This window comes from Monodon monoceros, unplaced genomic scaffold (assembly GCF_005190385.1).
Source record: "Monodon monoceros isolate NGI ecotype Baffin Bay Population unplaced genomic scaffold, NGI_Narwhal_1 Super_Scaffold_15, whole genome shotgun sequence".
Taxonomy (NCBI): Eukaryota; Metazoa; Chordata; class Mammalia; order Artiodactyla; family Monodontidae; genus Monodon; species Monodon monoceros.
This window is the reverse complement of record NW_021703771.1, coordinates 46238954-46263664: the sequence shown is the minus strand read 5'-3', so window position 1 is coordinate 46263664 and position 24711 is coordinate 46238954. Positions and strand designations below refer to the sequence as shown.

General features: G+C 34.8%; 2 protein-coding genes across 3 annotated transcripts in view; one reads left to right on the top strand and one right to left on the bottom strand.

Moving 5' to 3' along the window:
• The window catches only part of GOPC (golgi associated PDZ and coiled-coil motif containing), a 39576-nt gene that overhangs the window by 10993 nt on the left and 3872 nt on the right, over nt 1-24711 (top strand). Inside the window, exons 2-8 of one of the 2 annotated variants that reach the window (XM_029223664.1) lie at nt 11162-11326; nt 12887-12910; nt 16446-16621; nt 17606-17771; nt 20125-20220; nt 20884-21048; nt 23152-23332. In XM_029223664.1, the coding sequence (XP_029079497.1) occupies nt 11162-11326; nt 12887-12910; nt 16446-16621; nt 17606-17771; nt 20125-20220; nt 20884-21048; nt 23152-23332 (973 nt within the window). The remainder of the gene's footprint in view (nt 1-11161; nt 11327-12886; nt 12911-16445; nt 16622-17605; nt 17772-20124; nt 20221-20883; nt 21049-23151; nt 23333-24711) is intronic. The other variant, XM_029223665.1, reaches the window with a different exon arrangement.
• DCBLD1 (discoidin, CUB and LCCL domain containing 1) overlaps nt 20783-24711 on the bottom strand; it is a 96913-nt gene continuing 92984 nt past the window's right edge. The window contains exon 15 of the mRNA XM_029223660.1: nt 20783-21000. Coding sequence (XP_029079493.1) covers nt 20996-21000 — 5 coding nt within the window. The 3' untranslated portion in view covers nt 20783-20995. The remainder of the gene's footprint in view (nt 21001-24711) is intronic.

The window sequence follows — 24711 nt, the reverse complement described above, 5'->3', positions numbered from 1 at the left end:
AATATTATTTCTTATCTTGAGGGATGACAGAGATTTTTATCTTTGACCTTTGAATATATTTTCTGCTTGGTCACAGTCTTTGCTTTAGAACAGACTCATTGGCTTTTTGTGATCTTCAATAGTAGGACAGCACTAACCATCCTGGGCACAGGAAGAAAAGATAAAATAGAGGAAGATTCTTTTTTTTTTTTTTTTTGCGGTACGTGGGCCTCTCACTGTTGTGGCCTCTCCTGTTGCGGAGCACAGGCTCCGGACGCGCAGGCTCAGCGGCCATGGCTCACGGGCCCAGCCGCTCCGCGGCATGTGGGATCTTCCCGGACCGGGGCACGAACCCGTGTCCCCTGCATCGGCAGGCGGACCCTCAACCACTGCCACCAGGGAAGCCTGAGGAAGATTCTTTATAAAGGAGTTGGTTAAATTAAATGAGCTCTAAGACTTTGTTCAGCTATTTTGAAGAAGTAGAAGAAAAGAAAGAGAATGGATCAAAATGCTTTCATTAGTTACATTATCACCTTGAAGAATGGTTCTGCTGTCTGTCAGGTATAAATAAATAGCTTAGGATCTTTTATATAAGAATCTCTATAATAGATTCTTTTAAAAGTTTCGATCGAAGAAAAAAAAGACAGTCTCACCAGATAAAATGGCGTTGCTTCTTTAAATGAGGCAAGGAGAATTCTATAATCTGTAAAGGTTCTCCTATTAATAGGAGACTCAGTATTTAATACTCAACAGTAATAAGATGTCTTTTTTTGTTTTACAGTCATATCTTGCCATCTCTGTATGATTTTTATTTTTTACATTTGTTTTATTGCTCTTACGAGCTTTAAAGCCTTTTGGTAAGTAGGTGGGTGTAGATGATAAATTTTAGATATTGACATTAAATGGTATAATTGCTAGCAATTAAATTCCAATCTGTACTTTTCATCCTAAACTGCATTTGCAAATATTAAAAACATACAGACATTTAAAAGCATAATTGTTTCTTTTTAATGATGTGATTACCTTTTGTACACTATTTAATTTATTTTTAGAAGATGTTGGGGATAGGAGTTTATTTATTTATTTTTGCTATGTTGCGTCTTCATTTCTGTGCGAGGGCTTTCTCTAGTTGTGGCAAGTGGGGGCCACTCTTCATCGCAGTGTGCGGGCCTCTCACTGTCGTGGGCTCTCTTGTTGCGGAGCACAGTCTCCAGACACACAGGCTCAGTAGTTGTGGCTCACGGGCCTAGTTGCTCTGTGGCGTGTGGGATCCTCCCAGACCAGGGCTCGAACCCATGTCCCCTGCATTAGCAGGCAGATTCTCAACCACTGCGCCACCAGGGAAGCCCTGTACACTATTTTAAAACAAAAGGTGTGGAAGCAATTTGTAGGTAAACATGAGATAATATTTACATCTTTATCAGCAGCTTTCAATGCTATGGTTCATAACAGTTAAACTGCTATTTGAAGTCAACTATTTTCTTTGTAATTCTTACAGAGAATACAACTTGGAGTATGTGTGCTTTTGTGTGCATGCCTGTGCATGCCTACACGTGTGTCTGTGTGTGCACATGAGTTCCAGTGTGTGTGTGTGTGTGCATGCAGTGTGTGAAGTGTGCTGGCTAGGTGGGTGATGTTCAGAGTAGTCTCTTGCTTAGAGCCCTGTCTAGTTCTGAGATTTGGGAATGTGATCTCATTCGGAACTCATGGACACCTTCCTTTCCATTTTTCGTATTACTGCCAGAATTATAAAGGATGTCAGGAGGTCTGAGTTTTAATCCCATGCAATTTGTAATTTAGGACAACTCACCTAATCTCTTTGGGCCTCAGTTCTTCATGTGCAAAATAAAGATGTTTTACCAGATTTTTAATTTAGGTTCTTACATCTTCTAAAATGTTATCAAAAGAGCTATATGAAATGCCAAAACCAATGAGTGAGCTAGATCAAAGTTCCCTGCTGTTTGATGTTTGCTAATGTCTTGTCTTAGTTTAATCCTCCCCAGAACAAGAGGTTTTTGAGGGGTGCTTAAGGTAAAGTAGTTGGCATTTTTATCTATTAGACAGTTAAATAAAAACTAGCCTTCGTTTATAAAGAAAAAGTGCAGCTGTTGTGTAGTTTTTTTTTTATAAATTTATTTATATTTTATTTATTTAATTTTGGCTGTGTTGGGTCTTTGTTGCTATGCGCGGGCTTTCTCTAGTTGCAGCGAGCGGGGGCTACTCTTCGTTGCGGCGCTTTTGCAATGCTTCTCATTGCCGTGGCCTCTCTTGTTTCGGAGCATGGGCTCTAGGCGTGTGGGCTTCAGTAGTTGTGGCACGCGGGCTCAGTAATTGTGGCACACGGGCTTAGCTGCTCTGTGGCATGTGGGATCTTCCCAAACCAGGGTTCGAACCCGTGTCCCCTGCATTGGCAGGTGGACCCTTAACCACTGCACCACCAGGGAAGTCCTGTTGTGTATTTTTACAAGATTATATGGATGGAGGATTAAGGTCTAGACAGAGTAGAATAATAGGAAACTCTGAATAAAAAATTACTTAGATTTTGGTGCCACAGAGTGGAATCCAGAAGTTAAGAATTATATTAGAAAGGAATTATCCTGATGGAAAAGAGTTTGAGAGAAGAAATAGAATAGTAATGACTGCATTTACAAATAAATGGTAATGATAATCCTCAAATTTTGTTTAAATACACTGCCTCTCTGTCTTTTTCATTCCTGGGAATACTTCATTCCTATGTTGCAGAATGTGCCCTGAAGTTTCATATATCTCCCCACTCCATTCCAGCTGATATTGGAGATCCAGGGACCACATTTTTTTTTTAACTAAGTTTTTAAAAAAATATTTATTTACTTTACTTAGGCTGTGCCGGGTCTTAGTTGAGGCATGCAGACTCTTAGTTGTGGCATACAGACTTCTTAGTTGTGGCATGTAGACTTCTTAGTTGCAGCATGTGGACTCTTAGTTGTGGCATACGGACTCTTAGTTGCAGCATGCACGCGGGATCTAGTTCCCTGACCAGGGATCGAACCGGGGCCCCCTGCATTGGGAGCACAGAGTCTTACCCACTGGACCACCAGGGAGGTCCCCAGGGACCACATTTTGAGACTCACTACCTTAGAAAATCTCACCATTGGTTGTTTAATGGCCTTTAAATGAAGGCCATGGTCTTAAGGCTCAGAGATCCTCCTAGAGTGAGGTCATTTTGTCCTTGATGAGTTCTAGGGAAAGAATATCCTGATGGTCAGCTTTGTTTTATTTTATTTTATTTTTTCTGTAAATGAATCCAAGATCAAATATAGGAAAGTGAAGAGATTGGGTTAACTGGTTGATTAACTGGTTTTGATTTTGCTTTTTAAAAGATTTTTTTGGATATCACTTGAAAATTTAAGAGTTGAAGGTTGAAATCAACTGTTTATTAATTTTCACTCTTTGCTAGTTATAGTGTTCCCAAGGTAAGACAGTGAGGTGAAAGATGGTCAGCCTTTTTTTATGGTCAAGCTAGTTTTTAGTCTGTTATTTACTAGCTGTGTGATCTTGGGCAAATTGCTTAAACTCTGATTTCCAGTTTCCTTAGCTATTAAAAAAAAGAGAGTATGATGATAAGAATTAACAGATGGCGCATGGTACGTGATTGCTTGCCATATTGGTAGGTAAATGCTTGCTTTATGGTAGCTGTGAATATTGTTAGTAAGTCAAACATAGGTATCGTAGCTATAGAAACACATTTTTCCTTATGGCTAACTGCTTGATAATACTTTTACTACCTTGCCCTGAGAGTAAGAATTGGGTTCAAAGTGCTGTTTTGCTACTGACCATTTGGGTAGCCCTAGAAATAAAAGCAGCTTTGATGGGCCTTGGTTTTATTATCTAAATAGTAATCGTCATAATCATAGTTTTTATGTTCTCTAAGATCTCTTTGATTATAAAGTTCTGTGATATTAGGAGGTTAGCCATTGAATAAAATATGGAAATTTCTAATCTTCACATAAAATTTACCATTAACTAACTTTTCTTAGCAGCTAAAATGCTTATATCATAGACAAGAAAAGAGTTATTTAAATATTATGAAGTATAGAGTAAACTTGAAACACTTGTTTTGTTCCAAAATAATTAAATTGGGCTTTGAATTTTGATACCTGCATCCTTGCTTTGTAAAGAATTTTTACTTAATTTTTTAAAATTTGAGCGACCTCTTGAGAAATTATTTCACTTAATGAAGAGTCCATGTTTCTAGTAGGCCACTTTCAAAAAACCTCCATACTACCCTGTTTTTCCTTGCCTTTTTAGAATACAGTCATTTCTGATTTGAATATTAGTCTGCCACATTAATTAATGAATACCACTTGTGCCTCTTTAGCATCTTTCTTAATGCCAGTTTTACTCAGTTATTAATAAATCATGAGATTTTTGGTTTGAAACATAAATCATAGTGGGACAACCAGACAATATATACCTCTTGAAACACACAGTGTACTTCTTGCCACAAACATTTAAGTACCATAGTTCCTCAGTATTTGCAGGGGATTGGTTCTAGGCCTCCCCGCCCATACCCCTGCAGATGCCAAAATCCATGGAAGCTAAAGTCCCCTTTATAAAATGGTGTAGTGTTTGCATATAAGCAACACACATCTTCCCGTATATTTAAAATCATCTCTAGATAACTTATAATACCTAATACAATGTAAACGCTATGTAAATAGTTGCCAGCATGAGGCAAATTAAGTTTTGCCTTTTGGAACTTTCTGGAGTTTTCTCTTCTGATTATTTTTGATCCACAGTTGGTTGAATCTGTGGATGCAGATTGCATAGATATGGAGGGCTGACTGTAAATCTAATTAAACCTTTAGATCTACTTGTAGTTTATAGGTAATATAAGGAATAGAGGAATATATTAGACAACACTGCAAAGAAACAGTAAGACAGATACAGGATGAAAGTCAAAGTAATGAAAAAAAAGATAAGGGTTGTTATAGATTAAATGGCTTATTTTAAACTATTTCTGGGTAGGTTTACTTTAGCATAAGCTTCATATTGCTCAAAAAGTGCATATTATTCAAATATGTATTTTCCTTTTGTGATTATTTTATTTCAAAGATAATAAACCTCAATAGGTGTTTTTTTGACTAAGAAGGACTGTCTAGACCAGGCTCATTTGTACTTTAAAGGTACAGTCTTCAGGGAATACTGAACATTCTAGTAATAGGTGATTTTAAATTTTTATATATATATTTTTTTGGTGGGCAATTTGTTAAATTGATGCATGTCTATAATACATTTTTATCATACACGTAAGTTTTTTGTTTTTTTGTTTTTCTTTTCTAAGGTTTTTGGTTAGGAGTATTTGTGAAAGGTGTAAAAACTGTTAAACTAACATTCTTTTCTGGAAGGCAATAGAAGTGAAGTTCTACTTTATTTAATCTCTTGCATATGTTTACTATATTTAAAAAACAGTCAAGTACTAGTATTATTATTTATTTTAGCATTTAAATCTTAATGAAATTTGTTACTGTTTCAAATTCATAATAAAAGGGCCAGCCCAATACATCAGCTACTAGCCTGATGTGGCTATTGTGTGTTTGAAATATGACTGGTCCAAATTGAGATGTGCTGTATGTGTAATATACATAATGGGTTTGAAGACTGAGTATCAAAAAAAGAATGTAATATTTTAATCATTGTTTTATATTATTATATGCTTGAATATAATGTTATATGATATTTTAGATGTGTTGGGTTAAGTAGAATGTTATAAAACTTGATTTTACCTGTTTAATTTCACTTTAAAATAATTATTTATTTATTTGGCTGTGCCAAGTCTTAGTTGCAGCACGCGGGATCTTCAGTTGTGGCATGCAGGACCTAGTTCCCTGACCAGGGATCGAACCCAGGTCCCCTGCATTGGGAGCGTGGAGTCTTAACCACTGGACCACCAGGGAGGTCCCTAATTTTACTTTTTAAAATGTGGCTGCTAGGGGACTTCCCTGGAGGTCCAGTGGTTAAGTCTCCATGCTTCCATTGCAGGGGGCATGGGTTCAGTCCCTGGTGGGGAAACTAAGATCCTGCATGCTGCGCGGCACAGCCAGAAAAATAAAGCAAAATAAAATAATAAATAAATAAAATGTGACTACTAGAAAATTTTTAGTTACATATGTGGTTCATATTGAATTTCTTTTAGGCAGCACTATACTAGAATATCACAGCTTTTCTATTGCAATGAAAACATGAGCTGAGGATTTCTGGTCTGAGAAGGATCACAGTGGACTGATAGTTTTAAATTTTAAAAAATCTTTTGTAAAAACAGAAAAACTAGCATAACAAAAACACCCCACAAAACCCAGTGATAGCCTCTGCAGCAAAACTAAATGAGGAGGGCATATCCTCACAAACCCCAGAACATGGGTTGGTCAGGGTAGCAGGACCAGCACAGAGTGCATGTGGATGAGCACCTGTGGGGCAAAAGAAATAAATAATAGCAAGGGGACCCAGGCACAGAAATCACTAACAGAGCCCCAAAGGAGAAGACATCACTTTGGATGGGAAACTTGAGCAAACGATCTAAGAACAACTGGCAAAACTGCCACCAGGTTGCAGGGGAATGCAAAACAACCCTGGGGACACACTAAGCAGCAGCAGTAAGACGAGAAAGTACTTGGGGTGGACTTTCAGAATCTCAGAAATTTCTAACAGAACTGCTTTTGAGAAAGACAGTCCAATTCTGAAGAAACACTGCTAGAAATATAATCCAAATTCAGCAGGGCAGAAACATGAAGTTTGAAGTGAGGAGAGTTTGTATTCAAGATAGGGGAGGAATACATACGTAGGAGGTTGATTGCAAAACAGTAGTTCTGGCTACAGACAGGCCATTGTTTTAAATAGTTCAGTTTAAGGCCAGGGGTGGGAGCCCGCTAGCCTGAAGCTAGGAAAGCTCCCTCTGCTCACCTCAAACCCCTCCATGGAAGTCTCCTCCTACCTAACATGTACGACATGAAAACCCATTTCATTTAAACATGAGTAACAGAAAAGGATTTTATTTAAACCCCATATAAATGTACTGTAATCAGAAAAGGTAAAAATTAATAGAATAATGTGACAACAGACAACGAAGGCATATCAGAAAAATAAGGCTGCAAAACAGTTGGAAACTGTAAACTGTATTATAAAATAAAGGAAATTAACAATGTTATTCACCTATGAATAAAACAGGATAATTCAGAGATAGGAAAACTCAGAAATAAAGTAATAAATAAAAATAAAAAATACTTGCAGAACTTTGGGAAAAAATAGGAAAAAAAATCATTTCAGAATGGATCCTAATTTGGAAGAAGTGTAAAAAATAGGCAATGCAGTAAGTACAGCAAGAGGAAGAGGATATACAAGGGGAAAACAGAAAGGATTTGAGAGGAAATTGCAAATATAAAAGATAGGGAAAGAATAATTAATATTAGTATAATTGGAGTCCCTGAAGAAGCATGAAACAAAACCAATATTTAAAACTTCTATCAACAAACTCTCATTTATTGCTGGTAGGAATGTAAATGGTTCAGCCACTGTGGAAGACAGTTTGATGGTTCCTTAAAAAGTTAAACATAGAATTATCATATGACTCAGCAATTCCACTCCTAGGTATATACCCAAAAAATTGAACACACGTCCACAAACAAATATATGTACACATATGTTCATAGCAGCACTGAACATAATTGGCAAAAGATGGAAATAGCCCAATGTTCATCAACTGGCGAATGGATAAACAAGTTGTGGTATGTACATACAGTGGACTATATAGCTGAATATATTATACCTGAATTTTTATAGTTAAATATATTATTCAGCTCTAAAAAGGAGTGAAGAAGTACTGATACATGCTATAATATGCATAAACCTTGAAAACATGCCGAGTGAAAGAAGGCAGACACAAAAGGTCACATATTGAATGCTTCCATTTATATGAAATATCTGGAATAGTTAAATCCATAGAGACAAAATGTGGATTGGTGGTTTCCAGAAGCTGGGGACAGAGAGTGGGGAGTGACTGCTTAACAGGTACGAGGCTTTCTTTGGGCGTGATGAAAATGTTTGGGAACTAGATACAGATGGTGACTGCACAACATTGTGATTATAATAAATGCCACTGAATTGTTCACTTGAAATGGTTAATTTAATGTGATATGAATTTTGCCTCAATAAAAAACAAATTACCAACCAATTCACTCTTTAAAACTATAACAGAGCATTGAATCTGCATGTTGAGAAGAGTACACATGGACCTAGAATGATTAACACCATGCTACATTTTAGTAAAATATGGGACTAAAAATAAAGCAGACACAAGATCAAGTCACTTATAAGAGAAAGAAAAGATTAGGATTTTGGACATTTGAATAGAAGCGTTTCATACCAGAAGCCAAAGGAGCAACATATTTAAAATACTCAAGGAAAGAAAATATGAGCCAAAGATTTTATATGCAGCCAAACTGACTTCAGATATAAAGACCACAAATAAATAGTTATGAACATGCCAGAAATCAGAGAATACTGTTATGAGAGCTTTCTGAGAAATCTACAAGGCTAGAGAATGAGTTGAATTCATAGGAGCAGCTCTGGTAGAAGGTCAAGTGGTCAGTATAGACTTTATTTAATAGTGGAACTAAGACTATCAGTGTTAAGGATGAGAAAATATTTAAACATTACATATTGTATGCTCTGCATTATAAATATAGTGCAACTACCGAAAATGGGAGAAAAGAGTATCTTGAAAGTAGTATAAGCTTGATGATTGCTCATAGTTATTAGCTGAAATAGCAAGATAACGCTTTATTAAGATGCTGGAGAAGAGTAAGAAAAGGGGGAAGAAAATGCTAATAGTTTCGTGACTGTTCATAGCAAGGATGTTATCTTAGATATAATCTAAAGAGGAAATTAAGGATATTATCTAAAAGTAATTATTAAAACAAAGTTACAGAGTTTCCAGAATACTAAAAATATATTTTAAAATCTAGCAATGAGCAGTTAAGACCTTACATGTGTATGTGCTATTTACAGCTATAAAATGAAAAATATGATGAAAGGTTAAAATAGACAAAATTATACCAGGTAAATGCAAATAAAATGAAAGTAGGAGTTGCAAACTTGATAACAGATAAGGTAGAATTCAGGTCAAAAAGCATTTAATGTGGGGGAGGAAACTACTGACATATTGAGCTACATTGAAGTTAAGCACTCTGTTCATCAAAAGACACCTTTCAGAAAGTTAAAAGACAAGCCACAGAATGGAAGAAAGCAATTGTAACTCATACCCAGTAAAGGACAACCTTATTAGTAATCAAGAAGTTTTCATTAAAACCACAATGAAATGCCACTACATTCCTACCAGAATGGCTAAAATTAAAAAGACTCACAATACCAAATGAAGGCAAGGTTGTGAAACGATCAGAGTTCTCATATATGGTGGGCATGTCAGTTGCTACAACCATTTGGAAAACTGGCCTTTTCTGCTGAGGTTTAACATATTCATACTCTGTAAACCAGAAGTTTCCTTCCTAGATATATACTCACCAGAATTGTATTCCATAGAAAGCTATGTAGGGTGTTGCTAGTGTACCTGTCTTCACCTCCTTACCTGCACATATCATGTGGCTAAAACGTCATTGAGAGAAAATGTTCCACGGTTATATGGTGTTGATGGTTGCACAATTCTATGATTATACTAAAAGTCACTGAACGGTACACTTTAAAAGAGTGAGTTTTAATGGTATGTGAATTATATCTCAATAAAGCTGTTATTAAAAACAAAAACAAAAATGTCATTGAGAGCATGTAGTGATTTCCTACCAGATTTAATCTCAGTTTTGGTTTATCATCCAAAGCCATTTGTTGTATCTAGCCTCACTTTCCTATCCAGTTTTGTGCAGTCTGTCAATGTACAGCCCCTCTCAGTAGTCTAATCTCCTTGCTAATAACACCTTCATATTCTAGTAAGTGCTTTCATATATAAGATTAATAATATGAAAATAGTCAAAGCCATGGGTATTATCCCTATTTTTATTTATTAAAAAAATCTTATTTGAAGTATAGTTGACTTACAATATTACATTAATTTCAGATGAACAAGAGTGATTTGATATTTTTATAGATTATACTCCATATAAAGTTATAAAATATTATCTATATTCCTTGTTGCTGTATATTACATCCTTGTATCTTTTATACCTAGTAGATACTATCCTATTTTAAAATCAGGGAAACTTGAATGGACACAGTGATTTATCTGGAATCACAGGGCTAGTATTAGAATTTGTTTCAACTTCAAGATACTTATTGAGCATCTTTTATGTAGTAGGCACTAGTTGGTGCAGTTGGGATATTTAGGTAGATTCTAATTCTCTGGTCTCTCTACTCAGAGAATTTATCTACGTTGCTTCTAGTCTGTCTCCCCTTGCTAGTCTTCTCATCTCTTGACTGCTTTACTGCTTCTATTTGTCCTTGTTGTCATTTAACTTCAAAGCCCTTCTAAACTCTCTTTTCCTCACTAACCTTCTTTAAACCTTCCTTTACTTTGAATTTCTTGGGACCTGACCGATTCTAAATATATCTGTAACTTGCCACACATTTTTCTTCAGTTGGTTCGAATGCATATTTATTACCTCAGTTGATAAGGAAGCTTCTCAAGGGCATAAATAATTATCACCTATGATTTAGAAAGTATTCTCCACAATTTTTTCCCCCTCATTGAACCAGCATACTTGTTGGCTCCGTAGATGCTTATTAGTAAAATTATGTTCAGTAGAAAACTAAGGCCTTGCCTTGGTCTTTAACCCACTTGTTAGTTGGGAAGATCAAACACACACAAGGGATATGTCCTGTTTGCAATTGTAAAACAATGTATCGATTGTGAAAAATGAAAAGCTTCAGATTGAATGGCTGAGTGGCTCTGATGAGTTGTTCTGCTACAGTGTAACAGTTAGCTGTAGCTTACAGTTAATAATGGACTTCTAGTGTTCATCTATTCATTTCAAAGATAGCCTATGTCATTCTTGAATAATAATTATTAGAGTCAAAATAAAGAAAATTAAGCATACTTAATGTTTTTATTGTAGCTGTTTTATTAAAAAAATTTTTTTATTGAGGTATAGTTGATTTACAACGCTGTGTTAATTTCTGCTATTGTTGCTGTTTTTATAAGGCACAGTTGGTGGATCTGAAATCTGAACTGACAGAGACCCAAGCAGAGAAAGTTGTATTGGAGAAAGAAGTACATGATCAGCTTTTACAATTGCACTCTATTCAGCTTCAGCTTCATGCTAAAACTGGTCAAAGTGTTGACTCTGGTACCATTAAGGCAAAATTGGTAAGTAGTTTAGTGGGTAACATATATTTATATGTGTTTTAGAGGGTGAAAAGGACAATCTTTAATGAGTCTTTTTAATTATAAAAGTTAATATGTGCTCCTGGGAAATTTAGAAAATACAGGAAATGTGAAGGTCATCATAATCATCCACAATCTTACCACCTGGAGATGATCAGTGATAACATCAATAACCAATTGGTACTTAGAATAGGATCTTCTTCCTATTTATAAAGATCTATATAAATACACTTAAAAGATATTTGTGATTATAACATATAAACATTTTTTTTGCCCTACTGTATCAGTTAAGATTAAGTTCAGTTACATGTAACAGAAATCCCAAGTAACATTGGAATTATTCTTAAATAGTACAAATTATTTTCTCCTAGTTAAAGAAGCCCTGAGACAGGCATTCAGAGCTGATATGGCAGCTCCACAGATATCAGGGATCCAGTTTCCTTTTGTTGTTCTGCTCTGCCATCTTTAGTTCATGGTTTCTGTCTTCAGGATTTCTTCATATCTGCATTCCAGGTAGGAAGCAGGAAGATCTAAGGGCAAAATGATGCTTCCCAGCTGCATTAGTTTTCTTTAAAGACCTTTTCACGGAATCCTCCTCAGCTTTTTGCCAATCATTTAGCTGTCTCACTGGCTATCCCTAGCTGCATGTCATTCCCTTAGTTGGTCACATGACCACCTCCAGTAAAATTGGAGTTCTGTTAATAAGGAAGAAGAGGAAAATGGAATGGGGTGCCAACCGGTGGCACATTTTTTCTTTTGCTCTTAATATAAGTATCTTCCCTGCCACTGAGTGCTTTGTCATGTTTGCATAATGTTCATTGTGTAAATGTTCCATAATTAACTATTGCCCTCTTAATCAATGTAGGTTGTTGAAATAGAATTTTTTTAAAGTCTCATTTCTGTTTAACCTCATATGTATTGTGTACTATGTACCAGGCACTTTGTTAACTATAGGGGGTACAACAGTAAATAAGAGATAAAGCTTGGGAGAGGCAGAAGATGAAATGATGTTGATGATGAGAGTAATACAGTTCAGAGTTTTACTCGTTTTCAGTTAATTCTGTTTAATTGGTTAGTTTCTAATAAGGATATGTTAGAATTTATTTAAATGAATATTTACATTCTCCTAAAGTCCTTTTAAATTCGGAAATTCTATAAATATAAATTATTAGTGTTTTATTTAACTGAAATGAGTCAGATTCATAACTGCTTCTTTGGAATGTTTGATACTAACATTGAGAAACAATGTACAATTTCACTAGAGAAGGATTCACCTGACATTTTAACATTAGATTTGAAACATGGTGCTGTAGTGGAAAGGCACTGAACCAGGTGTGTTAACTAAGTTCGATAAAACAAACATTTTTAATCTAATCCTGTGCAGTTACTATTGCTTATGGATTTGCAAATATATTTGTTCTAATGAACTTTACCCAAGTGATATTCAACATGTGGGAATTTTCCTTGTAATGATTGTACCACTAAATAAATTCATTTGTTTGATGTTTTTCTAATTATAAAACTTTTTTCTTGTATCTTAAGTCTGTCCCCTCTGTGGAGGAGCTGGTAAGTATGCCATTTCTGTTTTGCTTTAATATGTTATGCTGAAATGTTCTTAGTGCTTTATTTGCATAGTACATGTTGTCACTTTGTATGTATTTGAAAGTGATATTAATGATGGTAATTTTTTAATGTGCCAATACGTGAAAAGTTCAGCGAGTAGCCCATTGCTCTTTTTTCACCTTGTGTTGTTAAAAGATTTTTCTTTTGTTTGTGATTTGTTGCCATTATTTGCAGAACCCATCAGCGTTTGACAACTTCTGAGCTTTGTAACTTGCTCATACGCTACTTCAAAAGAACAGTTGGTTTTCCTTATGCAGGCCTAGCTCTTTCCTCCTTTTCTGTTTGAATTTATTCCCAGAGAAAGAATGTGCATGTTGGTTTCTTATTTATCCACTGCATGTGTTATAACTTTTCATCAGTCTTGAGAATAATTGTGTGGCCTTTGAAACAACTGAATTTTGAAACCCTTTATTAGAATTTATTTTGGAAAATAACAATATATAAATTCTTAATATTTTTCCCACTACTTCAACCTAATCAGGTTCTAAATTGTCATATGACTTTTCTTCTTTTGAAAATATACTGTTTGGATATCGGAATACAAAATTAACTTCTTTGTTGTTACCTAATGATGAACAGGTTAACTAAAACAAAAAGGTTTTTTCCTTTAAATCTAGAAGTGAGGGCTTAACTGGTGGCGCAGTGGTTGAGAGCCCGCCTGCCGATGCAGGGGACACGGGTTCGTGCCCCGGTCCGGGAAGATCCCACATGCCGCGGAGCGGCTGGGCCCGTGAGCCATGGCCGCTGAGCCTGCGCGTCTGGAGTCTGTGCTCCGCAACGGGAGAGGCCACAACAGTGAGGCCCGCGTACCGGGAAAAAAAAAAAAAAAAAAATCTAAAAGTGATTAACTTCAGTGTTCTTAGTCCTATTCTTGCTTGCATCTGTTAATTTCAGGTCTGCAAGTTTGTCAGATTCATTAGGGGTTTAAATCATTAAAGCAAAGTAGTGTCTTAATATGTTTCTCAGATTTCATAAATATTATATAAATAGCTCATTAAAGTGTAAGTAGATAATCCTCAACATAAAATTTATTTAGCCCGTAAATAAAAAATTCTTGGTCTTCTAGGAACTCATTTTATGAAACAAACAGCATTAACCTCAGTAAATGTCATAAAAAAAGATTTTTGTTCATGTTGTCCAAACTGAGGTTTTTCTTCAGATTAAAAAAAAAAAAATCTAGGGACTTCCCTGGCGGCCCAGTGGTTAAGACTCCGTGCTTCCAGTGCAGGGGGCATGGGTTCGATATCTGATCGGGGCACTGAGATCCCACAGGCTGTGGGGTGCAGCCAAAAAAAGTAAAATAAAATAAAATAATTTTTTTTAAATCTACAAATTGTGTTCTAATGGTTATATTTGTTTTTTTACAGAAGTTGAAAAAGCATGCTAATTAATCTTCCTTTTGTTTATCACATATATAATGACAGATATTTTAATCAAGGAAGTGATAAATATATTCAACATTTGGTAGTTGTCATTCATTTTAGTTTGTATTTTTTTTTGTTATTGTTTTTACGATTGTGGTACTCACTGCCTTGTATTTGAGTATATCATATATTGATGTTTAAATATGTCATATATTGATATGCTGTTGTCAAAACAGTAGATCAAAGCAAACATTGAAATTACTACCAAATACATTCCATTAATTGTTAAAAGTTTGCTTACATTTGTTTCTCAGCTTAATATTCACGATAAAAAGGGAAATAATTATAATAGTCACTACTCATACATTAGAAACAATATCATTTGCCATTCACTCAAGAGAAACATTCTTCTTGTGCTGAGATGTAGATCTTTATTTAAATCTCCTGAAGGGGACATGGTGTAGTGAACAGTGTCATCCACATCTCATCAATAAATATAACTATTTTCACAGGCTTTATAGATTCTGTACATAGTGAGTCAGTAAAAGCAGTTCTCTAAGTCAGTAAAACACTTCCACTCAAATTTGGGATGGGTCTCTTGATCCAAAAATAACACTTAAAGGATCTTTTGTCCAACTCTCAGAAGGGTTTTATTTTGCCACACAGTCTGTGTGTGTGTGTGTGTGTGTGTGTGTGTGTGTGTGTGTGTGTTTGAATTTGACTCCCTTTAGGCAGGATTTTGTACCTTCTGTTTTCCCCTCCACTTTGTCTTGTACCTGCCTATCTGTTCTGTGCTTGAATTCCAAAGGTATTTACATTTGTAACCCTTGATGTATAGGCACACTGTACTTTATACTTTGAAGGTATATTGAAAATTATTTCTCTCACATTTGAGCTGGTGATAAAAATTTGATGGCAAAGATCTTAAAGTTATATTCTCTGGCTAACACCTATAAATTCATATATATGGGTTATCTACCAAGTGGAGCATAGGATGGCATCCTTTTTTGAGAGTAAAAATGAATATCCATCCAACCTCATAGTAGGCAAGTGAGGCCAGTATTTTTCCTCAGAAAACAGTTCTTCAGTCACTTTAACATATGGACAAATAGATGATCCAGATCCCAAAGTTCAGTGATAATCTATACCATAGATATACCATAGATATATATACATAGATACTATACTATAGATATCTATGCTATAGATATTTTTTACCATAAGCCATATTTTTTAAATTGAAGTATAGTTAATTTACAATGTGCTAATTTCTGCTGTACAGCAAAGTGACTCAGTTATACACACATATATCTTCTTTTTTAATATTCTTTTCCATTATGGTTTATCCCAGGAGATTGGATATAGTTCCCTGTGCTCTACAGTAGGACCTTGTTGTTTATCCATCCTGTACATGATAGTTTGCATCTACTAACCCCAAACTCCCATTCCATTCCTCTCCCTCCCTCCCACTTGGCAACCACAAGTCTGTTCTCTGTATAGACATTTTTTAATGTGTAAATATTTTAATGCAGTTGTTACCAGCATTTTCCATGACCATAAAATGTTTTAAAAGAATTGGAATATCTGTTCTAATTTAAGCATTGTCAGTTTCTTATAATGCTGTAAGATAAATTGGTCATAGAATGTATCTCTGCGTCACTGAATGGCTTTGACCTGTTTATAGAATTGCTGCATTAAAGTTCATTAAATGTTTGGGCACAACCACCAGAGTGATTACTTTGGTCTAGTTTTAGAGTCATTTTTAGGAAGTAGGGAGTAGATTTAATTATCCATTGAAGCCATTACTATTAGTGTGTGATAACATGAGCTTAGAGAAGGCTACTAATCTTCGTATCCTCAGGATCAAGGCGCCCCAAGCCATGTTATTATCTTACCTAGAAGTGGTTCCAACACCTTCTGGTACTAGTTTAAAAAAAACTGGATCCAAATCTTTGTGTTCCATTTTATAGGAACGGAGTGGTAATTTTTATCATATGCTTTCATTGTTGGTATCATAGATTGTGTGCTTTTGTGTATTTTAAGAAACATGGTCTATTGCTAAAGAGTCTTAAAAGTGTATTCATTGCATTATTTTTTATAAAAAATTGCAATAGGAAAGAGAGCTTGAAGCAAACAAAAAAGAGAAAATGAAAGAAGCTCAACTTGAAGCTGAAGTGAAGTTGCTGAGAAAAGAGAATGAAGCCCTTCGTAGACATATAGCTGTTCTCCAGGCTGAAGTTTATGGGGCAAGACTAGCTGCCAAGTACTTGGATAAGGAACTGGCAGGGAGGTGCGTGGAAAATGAGTACCCCTGTGCTCTTAGGTGACCAACTGCATAGTTAAAGAGGTTGACTCTTATCTCTTCTGGTAAATGAAATATTAATCTTTGTCCTAAGAGTGATTTTATCATTGACTGTACCTTACTGTTAACTTAATATTGATAGCATTACATATTGCAAATTTATTTAGCCATACTAAATAAGTATTTCCGGTTTACACACACACACTGCTAGTAAATTACTGTGAAATGCTAACAACTCTTAGAGCTGCACTTTTTACCATTTCCTGCCTTGACACCATAACAGATGATGTTCCCATGTACGGCAGGACTTCCGTAGGAATTCTTTCCGTGATCATTGAAACCCAGTCTTTCTTGCCCCTCAAAAACATGTTGGAATGACAGTGGTTTTATCATAATAATACAGAGTTCTGCTTGCATTAATTTTTTATGGTAAATTATTCACAAACTTTGGTGATTCATTATTATTACTAAATAATTTTCAGCTTATTGTTCTAATGTCATATTAAGGACTGATGTGGAACAAATAAAAATAATTTATATCATCTTGAAGTGCACATTTTCTAATAATTTTACCACATTTAAAGAAATAATCATTTTGTAAAAAGATACTCTCATTGGAAAAAATGTTTTGTACAGTTAGCCCCACCTAAAGACTAGTGTGATTGCATGCAAGACATGAAACATGTTAATTGACATTAGTCTCATAAATTGTTTCTGAGATGTATATGAATTAAGTATGTGACTAAAGATGGTCTCAATCATTCTTTTTTTTTAAACTGATTTTCCCTTGAAGACACCTGTCTCTCAGAATTTTCATGTCTCTAAATCTGAGACACATCAGGAGGTTCCTGAGTATTAGTTTTATTACTGAATTAGATTTATGCAAAAACTACTTGTGTTCAGTAATTCTTCTGAATTCTTTCTATAGTATGTATAATGAAAAACTAACTGAATTCTTTTTCCAATATGAAGGGTCCAACAAATACAATTACTAGGACGAGATATGAAGGGACCTGCTCACGATAAGCTTTGGAACCAGTTGGAAGCTGAAATACATTTGCATCGTCACAAAACTGTTATCAGAGCCTGTAGAGGGCGTAATGACCTGAAGCGACCAATGCATGCACCACCAGGCCATGTATGTTTGCTTTTCTGCTGTTTCTCACTAAGCCTTGCCCTTTCTTTAATCACAAGTCCTTTGCATTTAAAAAAATTCTACTAGTATTTAAAACCTTTATTTAAAAGTGAATTAAACTTATTTAAAATAGGTACATATTTAAAGTTTCAGCAACCCATATAGCTCTTTACAGATTTACTAATGCCCGAAAATGATATTTCTGAAGACAGTGAACTATTGCTAGCAAATGCATGTTGCTTTGGCTCATATTTCAGAATTTTCCTGAATCTTGATTAGGCATGTTTACAAATATTCTAAGCTAAGCAGAGAGCGTGTGATCCTATTGATAAATTGGCAAATATTTTTGGATAGTTCTTTACAGGGGACTTTTAGTAACTAGATTTATTTGTAGTTTCTCAACTAACATTTATAACTGTTTGGTCTTGCATTAAGATGGAATTTGAGGTCTGTGTCCAATTGTCTGCTTCTGTAGCCACCACTGTACAGGAGGTTTTCTTTCTACTTGGATAAAAATTTATTAAATTTCACTACAACAGCAGCCTAATGATAGAAACCTTAATATAATAAAATCATATCTAACTCCTACCCAGTGGATCACATATCTTAGTATCACATAAAGCCTGACCTTGAATAGTAAAATTATTTGTTGCCTCTGAAAAGATTATTGCAAGAAAAATTGATATGTATGTCTAGTTGGTGGGAGAGGAGTGGTGATTGCAATAAGCACTTATGCCATTGTCTACTTTGGGACACTGTTGGTCCCCATTAACTTCTAGGCAGTGGCCAGATCATAAATGTTATTTTATGCTAAATAAAGGAATTTGAACCTTAACCTGATAATCATGAGGTTTTTCAATAAAATAGTGGACTAATAAGATTTAATATTTATTTGACAATTACTTTGGTATAGTGAAGAGGATATATTGGAAGAGGGCCTAACTGAAGTCGGAGAGTTACATTTAGAAAGATATTAAAATAAGGAGAAAGTGGTTAGAGGAGGGCCAGGTTTGAGAGAAGTACAATCAAGAGGATCTGGTGACTGCTTTTGGTTAATTAGGTGAGTGAGAAGGAAATGTGGGTTTTTGGTTTGGGCAGCTGAGTGAGATGGCAAGCATTGATAAAGCAAATAGAGGGAAAGGAAGATTTTGGCAGAAAGATGATGAGATCAGTTTTAGACATGTAGTGTTTGAGGTGCCAGTGGGACGGCCAAGTTATATCCAATTAGATATATGGCTCTGGAATTCTAGAGAGAATTCTGAGTTGAAGATTATTAGGTAAGTCATCCTTTGAACCATGGAATTGATTAAGTCACCCAGGGAAAATATATAGAAAGTAAAAAGATGGAAGGAGACTTTTATGGAGTGAGGGACGGAAATGGATCACCAAAGGAAGGAGCCTGAGGTGGAGCTATCAGATATAGGCCATCTAGGAAAGCACTAGTATAATAGACACCAAAGAAAAGAGAAGGTTTCAAGGAGGGGATAGTGAACAGTATCAACTTTCTGCAAGGTTCAGAAGGGCAGTGACTAACAAACATATTCATTGGAAGTAGCCACATTCGTTACCAGTGACTGTAGAGAAGACAGTTTCATTGCAGCAAGTGGGGGCAAAACCCTAATTACAGTGGTTGGAGTACTGAATGTAGGAGGCAAGGAAGTAACTACAGTTAGGATTAACTGTGTGTGCCGGTTAAGGAAAGATGGAGGGAGGATAGTAGGTAAAGAAGACAGTGGGTGATTGAAGGGTTTTTATCTGTGTTGTTTTGTGTTTGTACATGGTCAGTATTTTAAAGCTGGAGCTTTAGCTGGACCTGGAGTTTTTTCATGTGCTGAATTAGGGAAGGAGCTTGTAGAGAGAGGGAAAGAGTAAAGGTACCAGAGAAAGAATTATTAATGGAACAAAGTCCTTTAGTTAAGAGGTAGACTCCAGAACGCAAAGAAATGAAAAAGTAATTAATGATCCAGTTGGCATTATGTTTTTCAGTTCTACAAATCAGTTAAAATGGATATAGATCTTTAAGGTATTTTTCCAGTTAAGATAAAGTTACCTCCTTTCATTTCTTGAAGATATTTGTTTATCAGTTCCTGACAGTGATTTCTTTTGTAATGTCCTACAATTTAAAAAGAGATGTACCAGATGTATTAAAGAAGTTAATAAGAGCGTGAGAAAATCATCTGTATTTCACCGTGTTAACAGAGGAACTATTTTTGCTTTCCCATTTTATTTATTAATTAATTTCTTAACACTATACTGTGTATCCATTCCTAAAAGCAAGTTATAATAGTATGGGTTTATTCTATATGGTATATTATTTAAGTAGTACTAATTTTTCTTCTTTTTTTCCTTCAATAAGGATCAAGACTCTTTAAAGAAAAGCCAAGGTGTTGGTCCAATTAGAAAAGTTCTCCTCCTTAAGGAAGATCATGAAGGCCTTGGCATTTCAATTACAGTAAGAAGTAGTGCTTCCAGTCTTCTTTTCTACAGTTGTCTAGTATTATCATGCTCCTTTGTTGGACATCATTGGGAAAAAAAGTATTCTGAATATATTTTCTAAATAACTAAATTTATCCCCATGGGTAACAACACACACACAATTATGATTAAAAGCTAGAAAGGTGGAATGTACCAAACATTGCATTTCATCAACTTTGTGTTGCATATTTTTTCACATTTTAACATCTGTGAAATTGAGATTCATCTTATAATTATTTTTGTGGAACATAAAATAATGGTTTGTCTTACCGTTCATAGTGACTCAGATTTGATAAAATCTAATAGTGCTGTGGACTACTAATACATAAAATATATTTATTTATTTATTTACGAGAGTAGCTAATTGTTGTTTTTTTGGTTTTTTAGGGTTCTTTTTTTTTTGGCTCTGGAATGCGTTTTAAAAAGCACATGTATATTATTAATCGTTTTATTTAGAAGTAACTTTGATATTCATAATAATTTGATTTACCATTACCTAAATATAATAGCAAATAGAATTTCACTCAGTATTTATAATAAGAGATAGTATAGGTGCTTACTGAAATGTTCTTAGGAAAATATCAGTAGAATAGTCTGTGACTATGCAAAGGTAAACTAATTTACTGCTTTTTTCGGTTAGGGTGGAAAGGAACATGGTGTTCCAATCCTCATTTCTGAGATTCACCCAGGGCAACCTGCTGATAGATGTAGAGGGCTACATGTCGGAGATGCTATTCTGGCTGTTAATGGAGTTAACCTAAGGGACACAAAGCATAAAGAAGCTGTAACCATTCTTTCCCAGCAGGTAAGTACCCTTTATGTAACTAAAATTGGATCTGTTGAATGTTCCTTTTTGAATCTGTTGAATATTTTATACTTCCCTAGGAGGTTTCTCAAGTAGTAAAGTGTATATATATAGATACTAGTTTCCTATTATAGAAGACATTCAGCCAGATTTACTGAAAAAGATTTGCTCTTCTTCACAGCTGTATAGTTTTGAGCAAGTTACTTAAAGTCCTTTATGCTGCAGTGTCCTCATCTGAGAGCTGTAAGGATTAAGTATGTTAATACATATAAAGTGTTCAGAACAGGACTTGGCTCTTAGAAGGCAAAACATTATTAATGACTAAAACACTATACAAATATGAAGTACTATAGAAAAAACAATGTTAGAAGTGGATTGATTTTACAGTCATAAATGTTGGCACTCAAGGGTCCTTAGAAATCATTTAGCCCAACCCTCTTATTTAAAATGAGTGAACTAAGCTTCTTAGAAATTAAATGATTTGCTTAAGGTTGCAGAACATATAAAGAGTTGAGAGTTATATCCAGGAGTCATATTTGTTATCCAGAGCACTTACAATGTTTTTTTGTTTTGTTTTGTTTTGTTTTTTTCCTTCAAGAATAAGGTTGAGGGAATTAGAGAGGTGTTGGTTAGTACATTGAGATATTTGTTGGATCATCAGCATAGTATGCCAGGGTAGAATTGAATCTCAGACTTGAAAGTGAATTTATAGCTCATTTAGTTTAACTTTACGTGATGCATAAATATCTACAATATCACTAATTAAATAATTGTATTAAAGGGAGGACTTGTTGGTGATAAAACAGTCTATTTCATTGTTGTACGTTGCTGATTTTTAGAAAGCTCTTCCTCATATTAAGCACAAAATCTGTTTCTTCATGACAGCTACCCACAGACCTGATTCTGTCACCTAGAGAACTTTACTGAAGACCACTGCATTTACCATCTCCCCCCAAATGGTATTTTTAAAGCATTGCCTAAGAATGCAGTGCTAGTCTCTTTAAGTTGGTGTTTTCTCAGCCCAACTTGGCTGTCATCCAGTAGCGTAAGAGTGAGATGAACAGCAGCTGTGGTAAAGGAGATGTAAACAGGCAGTTCATGAGATACAAAGTTGTATGGAAACACTAAGCGCATGTTAAAATTCTGAAGTATAACCTTAAACTGCTGGGAAAGAGGAGCAGCAGAGACTAACTTAGTGAGTAGCAATAAAAAAAAAAAAAATGGCATGCTTTCTTTTGAGCAAAGGCAGGCTATAATTTTCAGAGAATTATAAATACCAGACTTGGGAATAGTGATTGTAGTCTCTTATTAAATGACAGTTGTAGCTTGTAATTTTTTTAACGTGAAATAATCTGTAACTTTTTACCTGAACATAAAGTTGTTATTAAAGAATTACAATATAAATACTACACATTTAGTCTAGTATAGTAGAAAGAGCAAGGACTTTGGAGTCAAATTTCTCTTTTTCTGTTTTACTTGTTCATCTTATTGAGAGAGTTACCTGCTCTCTCCAAGACTAACTCAGGTTTCTCATTCATGTACAAGGGACTATAATAATGTTATTCTGAGGATTGAAAGATAGTAATTTTGTACAATAAATACAGTAATTATTATTACTACTGAACAGAATACCTTAACACTTTGGCACTCAGTGAAAGTTAAGGAAAGGCTCAAGACCTATTCAGTAAGAAACAAGAAATCATTGTGTAGAGGTTTCTTGAATTAGAGAAAAGTTTGTGTGGTACCCTTAGGTGCAACTTTAATATCTGACTATTTAGATGGGTTTGCTGAATTGCTATTATGGAAAGTATAAAATGGCAAAATGACTTTTAAACTGAACATTTGTTCCAAAATTCTGTAAATTGAATAAACATCCTTTCTTATTTTAGGTCTGTTAACAAAAATATTTTGATCAATAGAAAAATCTGTAATATTAAAAGGAAATTACTTTTACCTCTTGAGATTCTAAAACTTCATTATTTGTTGTCTTGAAAGGAGATACATCTGAGGTCCAACTACTACTTCTCACCACAAAGAATTTGGAAATCTTTTAAAATTGTAATTACAGTAACTTGGTTTCCTCATTTTCTTTCCCCATTTTAGAGAGGAGAGATTGAATTTGAAGTAGTTTATGTGGCTCCTGAAGTGGATTCTGATGATGAAAATGTGGAATATGAAGATGAGAGTGGACATCGTTACCGTTTGTACCTTGATGAGTTGGAGGGAAGTAGTAATCCTGGTGCTAGTTGCAAAGACACAAGTGGGGAAATCAAAGTGTTACAAGGTAAAAATTACTCTAAAAGTTATAATTAATGTATTTATTATTAATAAACTTTAAAAATATAAAAGCCTTAGCTGTTCTTTAGTAACACTGTTTTAATGATGGGGAAACCATCATTAACAAAATGGATAGCTTTCCCTTGCTAAATTATAGTTTTATTGTACACCAGTAACTACACCAAAATTTTATTTACATGTAAGTTCTTCTAGAGTCATCTTGGACAAGTACGTGACCAATTACTAAACTATAACTGATCCTTGAAAAATAAATAAAATTCAAGTTTTCTAAACTCTGAAACAAAGACCAACATGCCTTTTAGAGTAGATACATCTTAATGTCATCTTGCTGTTGTAATGCGCATTCTTCTCTCATAATGCAATGATTTTACAGGCTAAATATGAATAAGTGATTAGACTGTTACGATTGTTATTAATAGAACCAGGATATGTGATCTTGAGGATTTTTGGTTTAGTTCCTTTGCTATCATTTATACATATTTTAAAGAAAAATTCTAGCACTTTCTTTTACATGGAGCAGTGGTTCTTAAATTGTGATACATGGATCTTTGTGGGACCCTGAGACCTTTCAGGGGGTTCTTGAGGTCAAAACTTTTCATAATAATACTAAGGCATTGTTTGTCTTTTTTTGCTGTGTTGATATTTGCACTGATGGTACAAAAGCAATGGGGGTAAAACTATTGATACTTTAGTGCGAGTCAAAGCAGTAGTACCACTTTACTAGTGATCACTGTGTTCTTCCTTGCCATCCACTCAGAATGAAAAAGAAGAAGAAAATGCCAGTTTCTCTTAAGAATATCCTTGATGAAATAGTAAAAACTAATTTTATTAAATCTTGAGTATATGACTTTTTAATATTCTGTGTGATGAAATGGGAAGTATGCATTGTATTACTGAGTGTATGCTGAAGAGAGATGCTGGTCTTGAGGAAAAGTACTTAAGTGATTAATTTGCTAGCTGAACTAGTCATTTTTTTTGTGGATGACAGCACGACAATTTTTACTTGAAAGAATGACCGACAAACTATGGTTGTTCAGACTATTTGGCAGCCATTTTCTTTAAAATGAACAAAGTGAATCCATCACTTCAAAGAGAACAACTGACTATTTATTGCCAATGATAAAACGTGAGCTTTCAAGTGAAAATTAGAATTTTGTAAAACACGCATCAACCACCATGAGCTCAACAGCTTCCTGACGCTTAAAGAACTTTTCTAATAAGATTGGTGGTGATATTAACGAATGTGATTTTTTGGATATAGTAAAATGAAATGTGTCAGCTTTTGCAATTGCTACGTAACTCAGTGATCTAATATTTTTCAAATGACCAGTGCATGATGTTACTAAATCCTGCATGGGTAAAAGA